Below are 16,229 nucleotides of genomic sequence, written 5' to 3' on the forward strand. Positions count from 1 at the left end.
AAAAAAGAAAAACAAAACAATCGTGGTTAACAGAGCATGATTAATATTTCTAATAACTACAGCTAGTCCCCAATATTCTATTTTTGCCCCTAACAATTGTTTTATTCTGATTAAAGATAGCACATTCTAACATGGCTCGGAGTTGTATGCCCCCTGGGAGTCAATGTTGGAATGCAGTCCACTATCGTTCAAGAATTGCCTATTATCATGGAAAGATTAACAATCTTGTTGCCTAAACAATGGAATCCACCCCAGCTTGCATTGCTGTTTCCCCAAACCTATAATAAATACCCATCTGCATACCCATTCTTTTTCTTTTTGCTTACTTCCCCAGGTAATCTCTGTCCTGCCCAAGATAAGCAGCTGGGTTGTGGGTGGGGTGCAGAGCAGATTTTCATGAATGACCTGCTGCTCTCCCATCCTGCTGTCGTTTTGGAATAAACACTCATATGTGATTCTAACCTCTCTCTGCTTAATTGACTCAAGTAGTGACAGGCAGCACAGACCCATTGGCTTCCGGTTTCACAATCAAAGTTAACAAAGCATGATTACTATTTCTTATAACTATGGCTAGTCCCCAGTATTCTATTTCTGCCCATAACAAGTTGACATGGAGTCAGCGACTGGCCTTGAAGTTCCATTTGCTCAGTGGTCCCATTGCTTTTCCTTGGACTGGGTGTTCATGGGGAGGGAGGGCTGGGGCTGATGCACCCCTCAGGATCATCCACCCTCTGACCAGGCCCCACTTTATCCAGGGAGACTGACAGCTGGAATACAGCTGGAATTCAGAAAGCACCCAGCCCAGCCCGGATTTCTCCCCTACCTTCTGGGCGGTGGGCGTAGGAGGGCTGCCAGCTCCAGGATAAGGAGTGGGCCGCCTTCCTCTGTGGGCCCCCAGGCCTGATTCTGTTGTGGAGCGAACGCTAGTAGACGACCACTGGAGTCCAGACCAAATTAAAATTTAGGGAGCCTTTTAATAACTGGCCGGCTGACTGCTCTCTCTCCACGCAGCCCAGAGAGCAGCCCCGACCCTTTGTGTCCGACCGTGTTTATACCCATTCACTACCTCCTGTTTTTGCAGAGCAAACAATTTTAAAACAATTTAAACAAAGTAGTTTTTCTTAGGTAAAGTCAACATGTCATTTATAGGGTCCTGGCGCCTGGTGGAGTAAGTAACTGCATCCTGTTATCAAGAAAATTGACAGTGATCTATCTTGTAAGGCTTACTGACATCCTGTTCTCAAGAAAACTGACAATGATCTATCCTGTAAGGCTATTTTGTTAGTTGCAGCTGGGATTTATGGCCAAATTGACTAGGAGGAAGCATGCTCAAAAATTCCCACTCTCTAACAATTCATGTGCTGCTGGCCAACTCTCCTCTTGCCTCTCATTCCACTGCATACCTTTAAGTTGTGCCCTGCATGACCCCAGGCCTCTCTATTCTGCAACCCCCCTTCCCCCAATTTCTCTCTGTTCACTGCTTTTCCCACTGCATGGTGACCAACCGAAGGCAGGGAAGTTGCCTCCCTTATTCCCAATGCCCAGCTATGACACCAATAAATAGACTTTGACTGGATTGTTATTGGAGGAGGTAATCAAGAGGATGTGGCTGCTGGTTGACCCTCGAGCTGGACCATGGCAGTCAAAGGTTCCTCACTTCGTTCCATGTTCTTGAAATGCATGCTCTGCCTACCAACCCCACACGGGGAGCTGTTCCAAGGACACAGCCTTGTGTGTGTTGTACGGAGCTCAGCCTATCCATAACCAGTCCTGCGGTTCTTATTATGATTGCAAGATGCCCTTCAGCAATCACCATCAAGAAACTTTGAAAAAAAGAAGAGGTTTATTACTCATAGAACCTGGAAATTACACAGCACACCTGGGACCACTCAATGAGGTTGGAGAGAGAGAGAGAGAGAGAGAGAGAGAGAGAGAGAGAGAGAGAGAGAGAGAGAATGGGCCTGGGTTCTGCAGTTATTAGGGTCGAGGGTGGGAGCCTAGGGTTTCGCAGGCTCACACTTTTTTGGTTGGATTTAAAACATTAGAGCCGGAATTTAAAGTCCAGGAAGAGAAAGAAAAACAAATAGCCCTAATGGCCAGTTATTGAAACCAAATTTCTTAGAGCAAAGGAACCTCGAAGGGAGGTGACCTGGTTCTTTATCTAGCTCTTTATCTACATGACTAGCCATGTATTTCTTTGAGATAACCTTCTTTGAAATGGATATTTCATACCTGGACAATCAAGCTTAAGTCAGAGACTTGCATTACAAGAAACAAATACAGTAACTGTCAGGGCTAACACTAAACCTTGAGAGAGAAAGGTGTTGTTGAGAACACTTTCTTTTTTCTTAAATACATTTTATTGATTTTTTACAGAGAGGAAGGGAGAGGGATAGAGAGTTAGAAACATTAATGAGAGAGAAACATGGATCAGCTGCCTCCTGCACACCCCTCTACTGGGGATGTGCCCGCAACCAAGGTACATGCCCTTGACCGGACCCTTCAGTCCGCAGGCCGACGCTCTATCCACTGAGCCAAACCAGTCAGGGCTGAGAGCACTTTTTTGATGGGACTGTACCACTGCGCCCAGTTAAGGGCTCTATATAAACGTTTAAGTTTCTGGCGGGCAGATGCGGATATTTACTCCTCTTGTGCTTGACCAAGACAGTAAGTTCCCTTGCTTATTAACCTCCGGCTGTCTATCTCAGTGCTGGGGACGGGGGGGACAGACAGACCAAGGCCCCACAGGCAGGGCAGGGAGGATTCAGGTGAGAAGGAAGGGAGGGGGGCATTTCTCCTGTGAATATGTTGCATTTCCTCATGAAAATTTTTCATGGAGCTCAGTTTTCAAGATTCAGCTTCTGCCGGAGTTTGACCAGAGGTTCTGAGGTCAGAAAGCTGGATTTGAAGCCCAGCTCTGCCACTCGCTTTCTGGGCTTCATTTAGTTCCCTCTCCCATAAAGTGGACTAATGGCAGGTTTTACCTGGGAGGTTTGGGGTGGAAGTGCGGCAGGGGCTCGCTCGGGGCCACCTCATGGGCCCTCGGTGTGTACTTGCGGAATGAATGCCTCTCAGGCCTGGTGTGTGGAAAGTTGTTAACCTCAAGATTCAGAAGAAACATTCATAGCCACATACTTTGGAGTCAAATGCAGGCTCTGTTAGTTGCTTGCTATGTGCACTTGAGCAACTGACTGAACCTGTTTACTTATCTATAAAGTGCCTGCTTTGAATGTTTATGGTATGATGACATCTGATTACGCTGCTGCGTTCCCAGGAGCTGTTAACTGGAATTGGGAATCGCCCTGATGTACACACAGAGAGATCTGCGGCATGAGAAAAAGGGGATCCTCATTAGAGAGATCCCCATGGGAAAACTGCATTCCAGAGAAAAGAAAGGTCTTGCACAAGGTCACACTCTGGACATTCAGCCAAAGTTTCTAGGCTCCTCGGCGGAGTTCTTCTGCCCTATCATGCTACGGTAGGAAATAAGCAGCAAGAAAGCAGGCATTTGTAGGAAGGGGACACTTTAAGTCCCAAGTGCCATCTTTGCTTTGGAAGGTCTCCATGAAATAGGAAAAGGACTTCAGATCCACCGCTCCAGAGGGTCTAGTGCTTTTGCCCTACAGCTTCTGATCTCTCCAGGGATTCACTGGCTACTGTCCCTATTACCACCAGGGAGTATCACCTTCAACAAGTAGAAAGAAAAAGTCACCTGAGCCAGGTAGTATTGACACTGGTCCAAGGTAGGGGACAGGTTGAGTCTGGGGCAGAATCAGGAAGAGGATCCCAGCGACCTGTGAGTGATTTCTGCAAGCACAGTGGTGAGTCATCACCTCATCTCTTCTTGCCCAAGTTGGCTGTAGGTGTAGGTGAACCGTGGCCAAGTCCTGCGTCTGACCCCTCTGAGAGGCCCCATAGGTGGTCTACACACTCGGTGATGGGGAGCAATGGAAGTGGTGTCAAGTCGGTTCCCAGTTAATGAATTGTTTTCTTAGCTATTAAACCAGTACTTATAAACGGTCACAAAACTCGGTATAGAAAGCATTAGAAGCTTTACATACTAAGAAGTATTTACTATACTGTCCTTTTATTCCTTAGGAGTGTTTAGAATGAACAACTACTCTCTCAAGATGTGATTCCTGAGGGCTGGACTGGTAGTGAAGGATGTTTTCAGGAAGTCACATTCGAGGAGGGTTGCCCACTGGCCCTGCTTCTTGGATATGCATTTCTTTTTTTGTTGTTGTTAATCCTTATCCGATGATATTTTTTCCATTGATATTTATTTATTTATTTATTTATTAAATATATATATATATATATATATTTTAAAATATATTTTATTGATTTTTTACAGAGAGGGATAGAGAGTTATAAACATCGATGAGAGAGAAACATCGATCCGCTGCCTCTTGCACATCCCCTACTGGGGATGTGCCTGCAACCAAGGTACATGCCCTTGACTGGAATCGAACCCGGGACCCTTGAGTCCGCAGGCAGACGCTCTATCCACTGAGCTAAACCGGTTTCGGCTATTAAATATATTTTTATTGATTTCAGAAAGGAAGGGAGAGGGAAAGAGAGATGGAACATCAATGATGAGAGAGAATCATTGATCGGCTACCTCCTGCATGCCCCACACTGGGGATCGAGCCTGCCACCTGGGCATGTACCCTGACTGGGAATTGAACCGTGATCTCCCGGTTCAACCGCTGAGCCACACTAGCTGGGCTTTTTCTATTGATTTTTAGAGAGAGTAGAAGGGAGGGAGGGGGAGAGAGAGAGAACATCCATGTGAGAAAGACACATCAATTGGTTGCTTCCTGCACACATGCTGGCAGGGCCTGGGATGGAACCTGCAACCCAGGTATGTGCCCTTGACTGGGAATTGAACCTGTGACCCTTCGGTGCTCGGGCAGACACTCTAACCTCTGGGTCACAGTGGCCAGGGCTTGGATATACATTTCTCATCCAAATCCCTGGAGCCATCCATTTGGGTCTGATTTTTTATTTACTACACTGGAGGCCCGGTGCATGAAATTAGTGCACTGGGGGTGGGGTACCTCAGCCTGGATTGTGAGAGGGCGCAGGCCAGGCCAAGGGACCCCACTGGTGCATGATAGGGACTGGGGAGGGACGCGGGAGGTTGGCCAGCCAGGGAGGGACTGTGGGACAGCTCCAGGGCATGTCTGGCCCATCTTACTCAGTCCTGATCGGCCGGACCTCAGCAGCAAGCTAACCTACCAGTTGGAGCGTCTTCCCCCTGGTGGTCAGTGCACGTCATAGCAACTGGTCAACTGGTCGACTGTCTGCCCCTGGTGGTAAGTGCACGTCATAGCAAGCGGTTGAGCAGCCTTAGCATATCATTAGCATATTATGCTTTGATTGGTTGAACGTCCAACTGGATGACTGGACACTTAGCATATTAGGCTTTTATTATATAGGACTAGCAGCCCGTTTGCACGAAGATTCGTGCAATAGACCTTCATTCACCTGGCTGCCTGTACCAGTTTTCTGCCGGCACCAGGGACCCAGGCCTTGGCTGTGGCCACCGCCTTCTGCCTTCTTTCAGGGTTGGGGCTTGGCCCCGGGCGGTGGCCTTGGGCTCAGCCGAACCCCAGCGTCCCTGCAACGGTTTCCTGGTGGGCGTGGCTTGTGGGTGTAGCGAAAGTACGGTCAATTTGCATATTACTCTATTATTAGGTAGGATGGGAGAGCTAAGCAAGAGGCACTGAGACCTACAGGGAAATCAAACCTCAGATGATGAAAGGCTGGGAGGAGTGGGTGACAGAGAGCCAGCCTCAGTTGGGTGGGTGCAGATGAGAGCCTGGAGGTATCAGAAGCTGAGAAAAAACTGCCAGATCCAGCTCTGAACTCTTTTCCCTTCTGGACTCAGCACTGCAAAGGATGCAAAGCACCTTGTGTGGAAGGAGAGAAGTCTGTTGCCAAGAGTGGGCTGAAAATCAGCACTCACACCTAGGACTCCCTCCTCTGATCAAATCAATCATCGCCACAGCTCCCACTCGCAAACTGTGCTTTCCCCCTTCTCCAAGCACTGCCTACTGTCCTGTGAGAAAGATATATCCTAAAAGCCATTGATTTCCCTGAGGAAAGGTAATGAAATGGGACAATCTAACATTGCCAAAGGTAAAATGAAAGGGAAGTGGCTCATCTCTCGTCTGGTATATAGTGGTGAGGAGATAGTAGAAGAGGGCTAGGTAGAGAGGGGCAGGACCACAGGGGCTGGGAAGTGGAGCATTGCAGGCGTGGGTAAAATACAGCTTGCTGACCACGCCTGGTTCCGAGAAAAACCACGGAGACAGGCAAAATGACCTAGAACTAGACCCAGCTAGGCAAAATTGCTAAGGCAACCCAGCTGGATGGGGAAAGAAGGGTGCGCACGGGAGATGTGAGCTTTAAAATGTATGGATGTTGAGACTGAAAGATGGCGGGGGCTGTGGAGTTGATGCTGCTGAAGTCCCTGGGGCTGAGTAAAGGGAACAAGTGCAGCGCTCAGGGCGAGCGCCAGATTCCAGTTCTTCAAACAAACAGCGGTCCATGTCTAACAGGATTGGCTACTATAGCAGCTCATCTAGTCAAAGAAGCCAACAAAGAATATTTGCTTGGGAGCACTGCAGAAGAAAAAGCAATGGTTCAACAATGGTTAGAATACAGAGTAACTCGAGTAGATGGAAACTCCAAAAAAGATGATATCCGCATTCTGTTGAAGGATCTTAATTCATGTCTTGAAGTTAAAGTCTATCTTAGAGGATATAACTTTACCTTAGCAGATATTGTTTTATACTCTGGACTCCATTGCTTCATAGTTGACCTGACAGTTCAAGAAAAGAAACATCTAAATGTGTCTCGCTGGTTTTGTCACATTCAGCATTATCCAGGCATCAGGCAACATCTGTCTAGTGTTGTCTTCATCAAGAACAGACTGTATACAAATTCCCACTAGAAGGTACCCATGCTGTCTGTGCAGAAGAGATATTAAAAATATTTATTTTATTTTTATTTTTTTAAAACTTTTTTTTAAAGGCTAAGGGTTTTTATATATATATATATTTATATATATATATATATATATATATTTTATTGATTTTTTACAGAGAGGAAGGGAGAGGGAGAGAGAGTTAGAAACAGTGATGAGAGAGAAACATCAATCAGCTGCCTCCTGCACACCCCCTACTGGGGATGTGCCCGCAACCAAGGTACATGCCCTTGACTGGAATCGAACCTGGGACCCTTGAGTCCGCAGGCCGACGCTCTATCCACTGAGCCAAACCGGTCAGGGCTAAAAATATTTTAAATGGAAAGTGTATTCTGGACAGAGTGCTAATGTAAATTGATGTGCAGTCATTTTTTATTTGCTGAAGTTGATAGAATTTTTAAAATATAAACATGTCTGGCCCTAGCTGGTTTGGCTCAGTGGAGAGCGTTGGCCTGCGGTCTGAAAGGTCCTGAGTTCGATTCTAGTCAAGGGCACATGCCTGGGTTGCGGGCTCAATCCCCAGTAGGGGGCATGCAGGAGTCAACCAATCAATGATTCTCTCTCATCATTGATGTTTCTATTCTCTCTCTCTCTCTCCCTCTCAATTCCTCTCTGAAATCAATAAAAATAAAATATTTTTTAAAAATAAAGTGGTTAACCAATAAAAAAAACCCCACATGTCTGAATGTTTTATTTTTCTTTAGTTGAAATTTTGCAATTTTTAATGTAAAAATTCAACTGCTATCAAAACTTGAGTTAAGATCAAGTTATAAATCAACTTGTTTTTATAGATGAAATTTATTTTAATAAAAGTTGCAAGTCAATGGCTTAATTTTAAAAAACATTTGTCCTTTTAATGATTGACCTATTTGGTTATTTATTGACCTGTCTTTCATATTTTAAAATGCATTTTCCCCTTATGACTATTTACCGTTGTTTGTTTATTAAGATCTGTAATAAATTGTGCCAAGGATAGAGAAAGGAAAGATAGATGTGTTTCTTTTCAAATATTTATGTGAACCAGTGAATGTGGTTGAAAAAGTAAAAAATAATATAAAATGTATGGATGTTGCCCGACTGGTGTGGCTCAATGGTTGAGCATTGACCTATGAACCAGGAGGTAACGGTTTGATTCCCTGTCAGGGCACCTGAGCAGGTTGCAGGCTTGATCCCGGTGTAGGACATGCAGGAGGATTCTCTTCCATCGTTGATGTTTCCATCTTTCTCTCCCCCTCCCTTCCTCTCTGAAATCAATAAAAAAATATATTTAAAAAAATGTATGGATGTTGCAAAGACAGGCAGCTTGCAGATAACCAGTCATAACGCAGTGAGGCGTAGAAACCAATCCCAAGGATGTTGCTAAGGCAGAATTATTTGAAAAAACCAATCAGAAGCTAGCAAGCAGATATCTTACCCCTAGGACTGTGGTCGGAAAACTGCTGCTCATGAGCCACATGCGGCTCTTTGGCCCCTTGAGTGTGGCTCTTCCACAAAATACCACGGCCTGGGCGAGTCTATTTTGAAGAAGTGGCGTTAGAAGAAGTTTAAGTTTAAAAAATTTGGCTCTCAAAAGAAATTTCAATCGTTGTACTGTTGATATTTGGCTCTGTTGACTAATGAGTTTGCCGACCACTGCCCTAGGCAAAAAGGCCATGCTCTCTCCTCACCAATCCTGACACTCCAGGCAGGAGATATATTTGCCTGCGCCCACGTGTCTTATGGTCATGTGGGACTCCACACATGGACTAATGGACTTTAATTAGCTTGGATGCTGAACTACACCTAGCTGCGCATGGCGTGGAAGCTCTGTACACTGGCCTGCTTTTCGAACCCTAGCTGCACTTTTTCCAGGACTGACTTCTCTCAATAAACTTTGCTTCTGCTAACCGTTTTTGTCCGTGACTTCATTCTTCGATTTTGCGAGATAGTGGACTTGGACCCAAACACCCCATTTCGGTTTCCATGGGAGCATGACATGAGTCTTTTCCCTATAGTCTAGGACTTAGGTGGACTGAATGTCACAGGCCTCAGGGGGAGGCTGAGATTGTCTGTTTTGAGGGCTCTGGTGCAGGAGGAAAAATACCTCTTTTTTGTTGTGTTTATAAGTTTTCATTTGTTGATGAGAGAGAGAGAAATGGATTTCTTGTCCCATTTATTTATGCATTCATTGGTTGATTCTTGTATGTGCCCTACCAGGAATCACACCCACAATCTTGGTGTATCAGGAGGCTGCTCTAACCAACTGACCTACCTGATCAGGGCAAAATATACTTGTCCCAATTATGCCCCAATTAATTATCTGTCTAGACTCAGTGGGACAAACGCAGGTGACCAGGAGTCAGCAATAACGGCCTATCCCCTGGTACTTCAATGTCTAGACAGCTGAGCCAAACCAGAACACATGACACACAGACAGAATCAGTATGCAATCACACAGGGTTTATTTACCTACTCCTAGTGGGTCCTAGGCTCCAGCAAAGGCCACCCGGCGATGCACACTGAAGGACAGACGACGAAAACAGAGACAGGCAGGCGGCCGCAGTTGGTTCAGGCTCACACAGCAGAGCAATCAGGGGCTCGTCTCTCAGAGCGACGTGGAGTCGTCCTCTTATCGGGCAGGAGACCCCAACTGAAGCTGATCCTGTGGTTATATAGACCGCCACAAGCAACTTGTGTCCTTATCAGTGTGGGCCAGACGGTGTGCCTTAGGCTGGGGGAGCAGGTTGTTTACACTTAAGGGCACAGAGCTTTTACATCAAGATAGTGGGGTGTTCATTAATTTTGGGAGTTACAGAGTATTGGGGGTTTCCATACAGCAAGCATTTCACACAATAATTAGAGGGGTTACATTATTATAACAATACCCCATTTGTTAGAGAACCAGAGGTGGGGAGAGGGAATTTGTTCTCTGAGAACTCTCCCATCTGGACCCACTTCCTAGGCTGCGTCTCCCTCAGGGACCCCCTTGCTCTTCTTGCCCTCTTGTTGCCCACCCTTTTGGGGCCAGTGACCCAAATGAAGGAAGGCCCTTCTGCGCAGCGCTAACAGAACTAGAATGAGGGATCCCTCGGGTAAAGCAGAGTAGAAAGTGTCTTCTTCCATCAAGGAGTGGAGAAGGGTGAGTCATGCTCGGAAATATGCCTTCTCTCCCAAGTGGGAGGTCAGGGAGCTTTTAAGGGGTTGAAGGTCGGTAGGTGGGATACTGGAGGTGATGAATTTCAAGAAAAAGGGAGCCAATTTCAGGGAAGATTTGGGGTTTGCCTAGCCCAAATGGTTCCCTGGTGTGATTTTAATATGTTAATGAAGACAAATTCCCCGGAGGTACTGCTGTTGAGCTCTCTGCTGGAGCTGTCTGCAGGTGCTGCGGTTACCCAGTAGCAGTTCCACTTACTTCCTGTGAGCAAGCGTGGCTTGTGACCTGACATTTGGGAACAGTAGGGTTTCCTAGATGCTAGCGCTGCGACACTCTGCATGTTCCTCAGGTCCCCTATGTGTGCTGAGCGCCTTCTGGTCCTGGGCCCGTAGATCTGGGGCTCACCCCCTTGGAGGACGCGTGTTTGAGTGTGTGTGCGGGGGGGGGGGGGGGGGGGGGAAGGCAGCCTCACTGCTCACGGGCCTGCCTACGTGAGAGCAGGAGGGAGCGGTGTAAGACCGGAGGGAAGGTGGCCACCGGAAGGGTAGTGACTGAGGGACAAAGGGCAAAGGGCTCACTTCTCCAGCTCAGCCTTGGCTGGTCTCCAGCGCGCTGGGGAGGCTGCGGGAGGGACCCTTCGCGCAGCGGGGCCTCCGAGCCTTCTGGACAAGCGGGTACAGAAACGGTGTGTGGGTCTCAAGAAGGGGAATACTGGGGTCCCCGTGGCAGCCACCCCGCTGCGCATCTGGCGTGAAGGACCCGCTCCCTTTCACAGACTCTAGCCTCCAGGAACGACTTCTTCCACCTCCAGGAGGTCACGTCCAAGAGGCCACGCCTCATTCACGCTCTCCACCTCCGCAAGGAAGGACTGGAGAAGCAGCCAATCGGAGAAAGGCCGTGGTGGCTTCCAGCCAATCAGCACCTAGGGACGGCCGTTGAGGCGGGCGTCGGTGGGGCCAGGCAGTGGCGGGGCTCCCCTCGGCGGAGCGGTCCCGCCCTCCTCGCGCGGATTGGCTGCTGGCGCCTCCGCCGCGCCGCCCGGCCATCCACGCTGCGCTGAGCGGCCGCTGCTCCCGCCCTCCCGCGGCGGTCGGGTTCTGGGTTAGTTCCTCGCTGGGTCTTTGTTGGTTCTTCCGTCCGCTCCGCGAAGCGGGTCACGGGCTCCGGAGGTCGCTGTGTTCAGCGGCAGCCGCCTTAGAAGCAGGAGGGTAGCGGAGTGAGGGGCCTGGCAGAGGCGGAGGGCCCGCGGGCAGTGGGGCCAGGAGCCGGGCCTGGGGCCGGAGGGCTTCCGCCAGGGAGGCTCGGCGCGTCCTTCGCGGGGTGAGCGTGAAGACCTGTGCAAGGGAGAAGCGGGAAGGGTTGACAGCAGAGGCGGCGATGTCGCTCCTCATCAACGCTTTTCATATTCTTTTTTTAAATCCTCACCCCAGGATGTTTTCCCATTGATTTTAGAGAGAGGGAAAGACAGGAATATCAGTGTGAGAGAAAAACATCCGATTGCATGCGCCCAACCAGGGCTCCGGCTGGGGAGGAGCCTGCAACCGAGTTCCGTGCCCTTGTCCGGAGTCGAACCCGGGACCCTTCAGGCCGAGGCTCTGTCCACTGGGCCAAACCGGCTGGGGCTTCGCTCCTTTTAGAGCTCCCTGCGCCTCCCCCCACCCACAGGGCGCTCCCCACCCAGGGCCCCCAGACTTCTCAGCATTCGGCCTCAGAATCACCTCCGAGACTCACCCGTGTCATTTCCCACCGCACTTCACAGTCACCTTCCAAAAACAAGCCCTCTGCCCAGCTGGCTCAGTGGTTGGGCTCAGCTGTGGACCAGGTCATGGTTCCCCCTCAGGGCACATGGCTGGTTGCGGCTCCATCCCCGGAGAGGGGGAATGCAGGAGGCAGCCAATCAGTGATTCTCATCATTGATGTTTCTCTCTCTTCCTCTCTGAAATAAATAAAAAATATGTTAAAAAAATAAAACAACCCCTTCTGGCCCTGGCCGGTTTGGCTCAGTGGATATTTGATTCAGGTCAAGGTGTCCTCCAGTGAGGATTAACAACAAAAAACAACAGCAACATAAACCCCTTCGGTGGTCTCACCCCCCCACCCCCCCAGCCTGTCTCTCTCATGGAGTTAGTTCCCCAGGTCAGGTCACTCCCTGATCCTCCTGTCACACTGGCGCCGCTAAGCACCTCACTGCGGAGACTGTCTGTTGATGAGCCTCCCCTGCGCTATGACCCTCAAGGGCCCTCGCAGTTCTCACGGTGACAGCAGCTAGGCTCACAGCAGCAGCCTTTGTGCTGCCTGGGTGCTCTTCCAGGACTTGCACACGGTAGCTCAGGTCCTCACAGCTGGTAGCTCAGGTCCTCACAGCCGTTAAGGGAGGACTCTCAGCACCCAAATTCAGAAAGAGGAAGTCGGTGAAGAGGGCTAGTGAAGCGCTGGGCCAGGCAGCTGCAAGTCTGGCTTCAGGGTGGCGCTTTTTTTTTTCATTACAGTTTACACAGCTCTTCAGCACCACACCCGGTATTAAACTGCATGTGGATTCTCTTGTCTTTTTTCTCTTCTTTCTCTTTCCTTCCTTCCTTCCTTCCTTCCTTCCTTCCTTCCTTCCTTCCTTCCTTGTCCTTCCTTCCTTCCTCCTTCTCTCCCTCCCTCCCCCCTCCCTCCCTTCCTTGTCATTGAATTTACTGGGTGACATAGATTAATAAAATCATATAGGTTTTGGGTGTACAATTCTTCTTCTTTTTTAAAAAAAGTTTTATTGCTTTAGCCAGTTTGGCTCAGTAGATAGAGCATCAGCCTTCGGACCAAAGGGTCCTGGGTCCAATTCCGGTCAAGGGCACGTACCTTGGTTGCAGATTCCTCCCTGGCCTGGGCTCTGGTCAGGGCTCGTGCAGGAAGCAACCAATTGATGTGTTTCTCTCACATTGATGTTTCTCTCTTTCTTTCCCTCTCTTCTACTCTCCCTAAAAATCAATGGAAAATATTCTTGGGTAAGGATTAAAAAAAAATTTTTTTTTATTGATTTCAGAGAGGAAGGTAGAGGAAGGAGAGAGATAGAAACATCAATGATGAGGGAGAATCATTGGTCAGCCACCTCCTGAATGCCTCCCACTGGGGTTCAAGCAGCAACTGGGGCATGTGCCCTGACCTTGAATTGAACCATGTCCTCCTGGTTTATAGATCAACATTCAACCACAGCTATGCAGGCTGGGCTGTACTGTGCTTTTTTAATTTAATAGATTATAATTTGACTTTACAACTTTTAAAAAATATATATTTTATTGATTTTTTAATTGATTTTTTACAGAGAGGAAGAGAGAGAGATAGAGAGTTAGAAACATCGATGAGAGAGAAACATCGATCAGCTGCCTCCTGCACACCCCCCTCTGGGGATGTGCCCGCAACCAAGTTACGTGCCCTTGACTGGAATCGAACCTGGGACCCTTCAGTCTGCAGGCTGACGCTCTATCCACTGAGCCAAATCGGTTTCAGCTGACTTTACAACTTTTAATATATTTTCATTCTAATATAATTACTTGACATTTACTGATTTAGTGCTGATTTTTAATTTTTATTTCTATATTAATATTTATTGATGGATTCAACACTGATTTGCTACTAGTGCTATGTTTTGAATCACACAATAGTTCTGGCACTTTTCCAGGAACTGGGACTTCTGAACAGGTCAGTGCAAAGTTCCTGCCTCAGACAGCTGACGAATAGGAAAAAGAAATAGATGGTAAGATATTTCAAGTATTGATTGACCGGTGTAGTGAAGACACACAAAATGGCTGAGATGTAGAGTGATGTGGTAGAGAGACAACTTTTCTAGGTTGGATGTCAGAGTTGGCAGTGATAGGAACAGGTTTAAGACGTATGTATGCCACAGTCATAAATTTCCCTTTGCATTTTTTTCTGATTAAACTGAGCCAATGAAGTAATATATACTAGTATATACCCAGATTTTAGATTAAAGTATAATTTATGAAAAGGGTTTATTATCTAGAACTAGTGGCTCTCATCCCAAGAAATGTCTCTCAATGTGATTTATCTACATCTTTATATGTTAGTTATAATAAGATTAAGTGTCTGATAAGAAGGATTACTTACATATTTGACAGTAATAAAATAAAAGAATGTTTTTCCTGGCACTGAAGGTTGAAGTTGAAAGACTAAAAACAGTGGCTCAAGCGACCAAAGACACTAAGATTGGAAAGGATCTACGTTTAAGCCTATCTGTGTTTTGTTTTTAGCATTGAATGTCACTATGAATGTCATTAGTTTTTAGAAGCTTGTCTGTAAATAAAGAATCATTAAAAGGATTCAAATGCAATACTGTATAAGCGTGACAGAGTCTTTCCACTGCAATAGCTAATTTAAAAACCCTGCAGTCATTTGTTACGTAGTTTTATCAACAAAGGGCTAGTGTTGTATTCTACTCCAGTCAGACTGCAAAAGAGAACAGAAAGCCCTGGCTGGTGTGGCTCAGTTGGTTGAGCATCATCCCATGCATCAAGAGGCCTTTGGTTAGATTCCCTGGCAGGGCACATGCCCAGATTGCCTGTTCAATCCCCAGTAGGGGGCGTGCACCTATGGCTGTTTCTCTCTCATTAATGTTTGTCTCTCCCTCTCCCTCTCTAAAAATATCAATAAAAATATTTTAAAAGAATATCAAGTACCTTCAAGCAATGTGAACTAATAAGAAGTTGAAGTATAGTAACAATGAAAAAAAATCATATTAAAAAAGTAAATAACAGCCCTGGCCCAGTGGCTTGGCTGGAGTTGGTTGGAGCTGGTTGGAGTGTTGTTGATCATCGCCCGTGCACCAAAAGGTGCCTTCACGTTCTTAGCACACTAGTAAAATATTAATATCTTAACTTCTGATGATCAACATTGGAATTTTCCACAGTGAGGGTCTGAAGCCATGCCCTCTACCACACAGCACTTGGAGAACCAGTTTGGCCACTAGGGATGGGTGGAGTTGACAGTATTATACTTTTTCATTGATGGTGTTAGGACCAAAAGGGGTTACATGCTAACCTGGCTAGCTTAGCCAACGCCTGCATGGCGGCCTTGCAAAGTCAGAGACCTAAATAGCCACAAAGGATGGTCTGAAATGAAAACATTTTTAAAATATGTACATATTTTATTGATTTTTCAGAGAGGAAAGGAGAAGAATAGAGACAGAAACATCGATAAGAGAGAAACATCCATCGGCTGTCTCCTGCACGCCCCCTACTGGGGATCGATCCCACAACCAAGGTACATGCCCTTGACCAGAATTGAACCTGGGATTCTTCAGTCTGTGTGCCAATACTCTATCCACTGAGCCAAACCGGTTAGGGCGAATTAAAACCTTTTTAACAAAAAGCAATTTTTGGTGGGTAGTCATGTCCTAGACCAGTATCTTCCGTGACAAAGGTCAATCTTTACCTTAATTGAGCCTGTCTATTGTCTTTTTGCATCTATGATAACATGTCTTTGGAATGGCAAAGTAATTTTCCTTTTTCCAGACCCCTCAAAGCACAGGCACCCCTCTGTGGAGACCACAAATCCCCTCATTGTTATTGAGTTCATTGTTGACTGTTAACTATTCTACACCCACTAAGTAAAAGAAGTATGTGTCTATCATTTTACTTTTGACCTAATCCCAAAGGTTTCCCTGCTTTGCTTCCTCCCACCTCCCTAATCTATCACCAATGGATTTTATGTAAACCACTTACACCTCCTCTTTTGATTGTAATGTATAAAATAAGGTGCAAAACTGTCATTCTCTGGAGCATCATCTCAATCCATTGAGATTTTGCTTCCCAGCAGTTGTTGACAGTTTTGTCTCAAATAAACTCACAAAAATTCTTCACAGGTTTGAATGTTTCTTACATTGACACAACTGAGACCTTCTAGCTCCTCGGTGTGGACAGAGTGGGGTGCATGGGTCTCAGTTCCATTCCTAAGTTGGTTCACCTGCCTGGGAAAACAATCAGCATGGCTGCAGACATTGAAGGTGTGCAAACATGGTGCCCAGCAGCGATGCCCCAGGTGAGTCCTTCAGAGCTCAGTAGCACCTGCACCAGAAGAAGTGCTCATCGTAGAAGTGGGATCTTA

The 16,229-nt window shown here is 47.0% G+C and overlaps 1 protein-coding gene and 1 pseudogene across 1 annotated transcript; one reads left to right on the top strand and one right to left on the bottom strand.

Annotated features, from left to right (window-relative positions):
• The first annotated feature begins 6,442 nt into the window (after positions 1-6,442).
• On the top strand, positions 6,443-6,961 carry LOC103292848 (eukaryotic translation elongation factor 1 epsilon-1-like). Its single transcript, XM_054729161.1, has one exon. It carries the CDS (start codon positions 6,443-6,445, stop codon positions 6,959-6,961), a length of 519 nt encoding a protein of 172 aa, XP_054585136.1.
• Positions 6,962-11,281: 4,320 nt separating this feature from the next.
• The window catches only part of LOC103292906 (glutamate dehydrogenase 1, mitochondrial-like), a 129,424-nt pseudogene continuing 124,476 nt past the window's right edge, over positions 11,282-16,229 (bottom strand).

This window comes from Eptesicus fuscus, chromosome 17, assembly GCF_027574615.1.
Source record: "Eptesicus fuscus isolate TK198812 chromosome 17, DD_ASM_mEF_20220401, whole genome shotgun sequence".
Taxonomy (NCBI): Eukaryota; Metazoa; Chordata; class Mammalia; order Chiroptera; family Vespertilionidae; genus Eptesicus; species Eptesicus fuscus.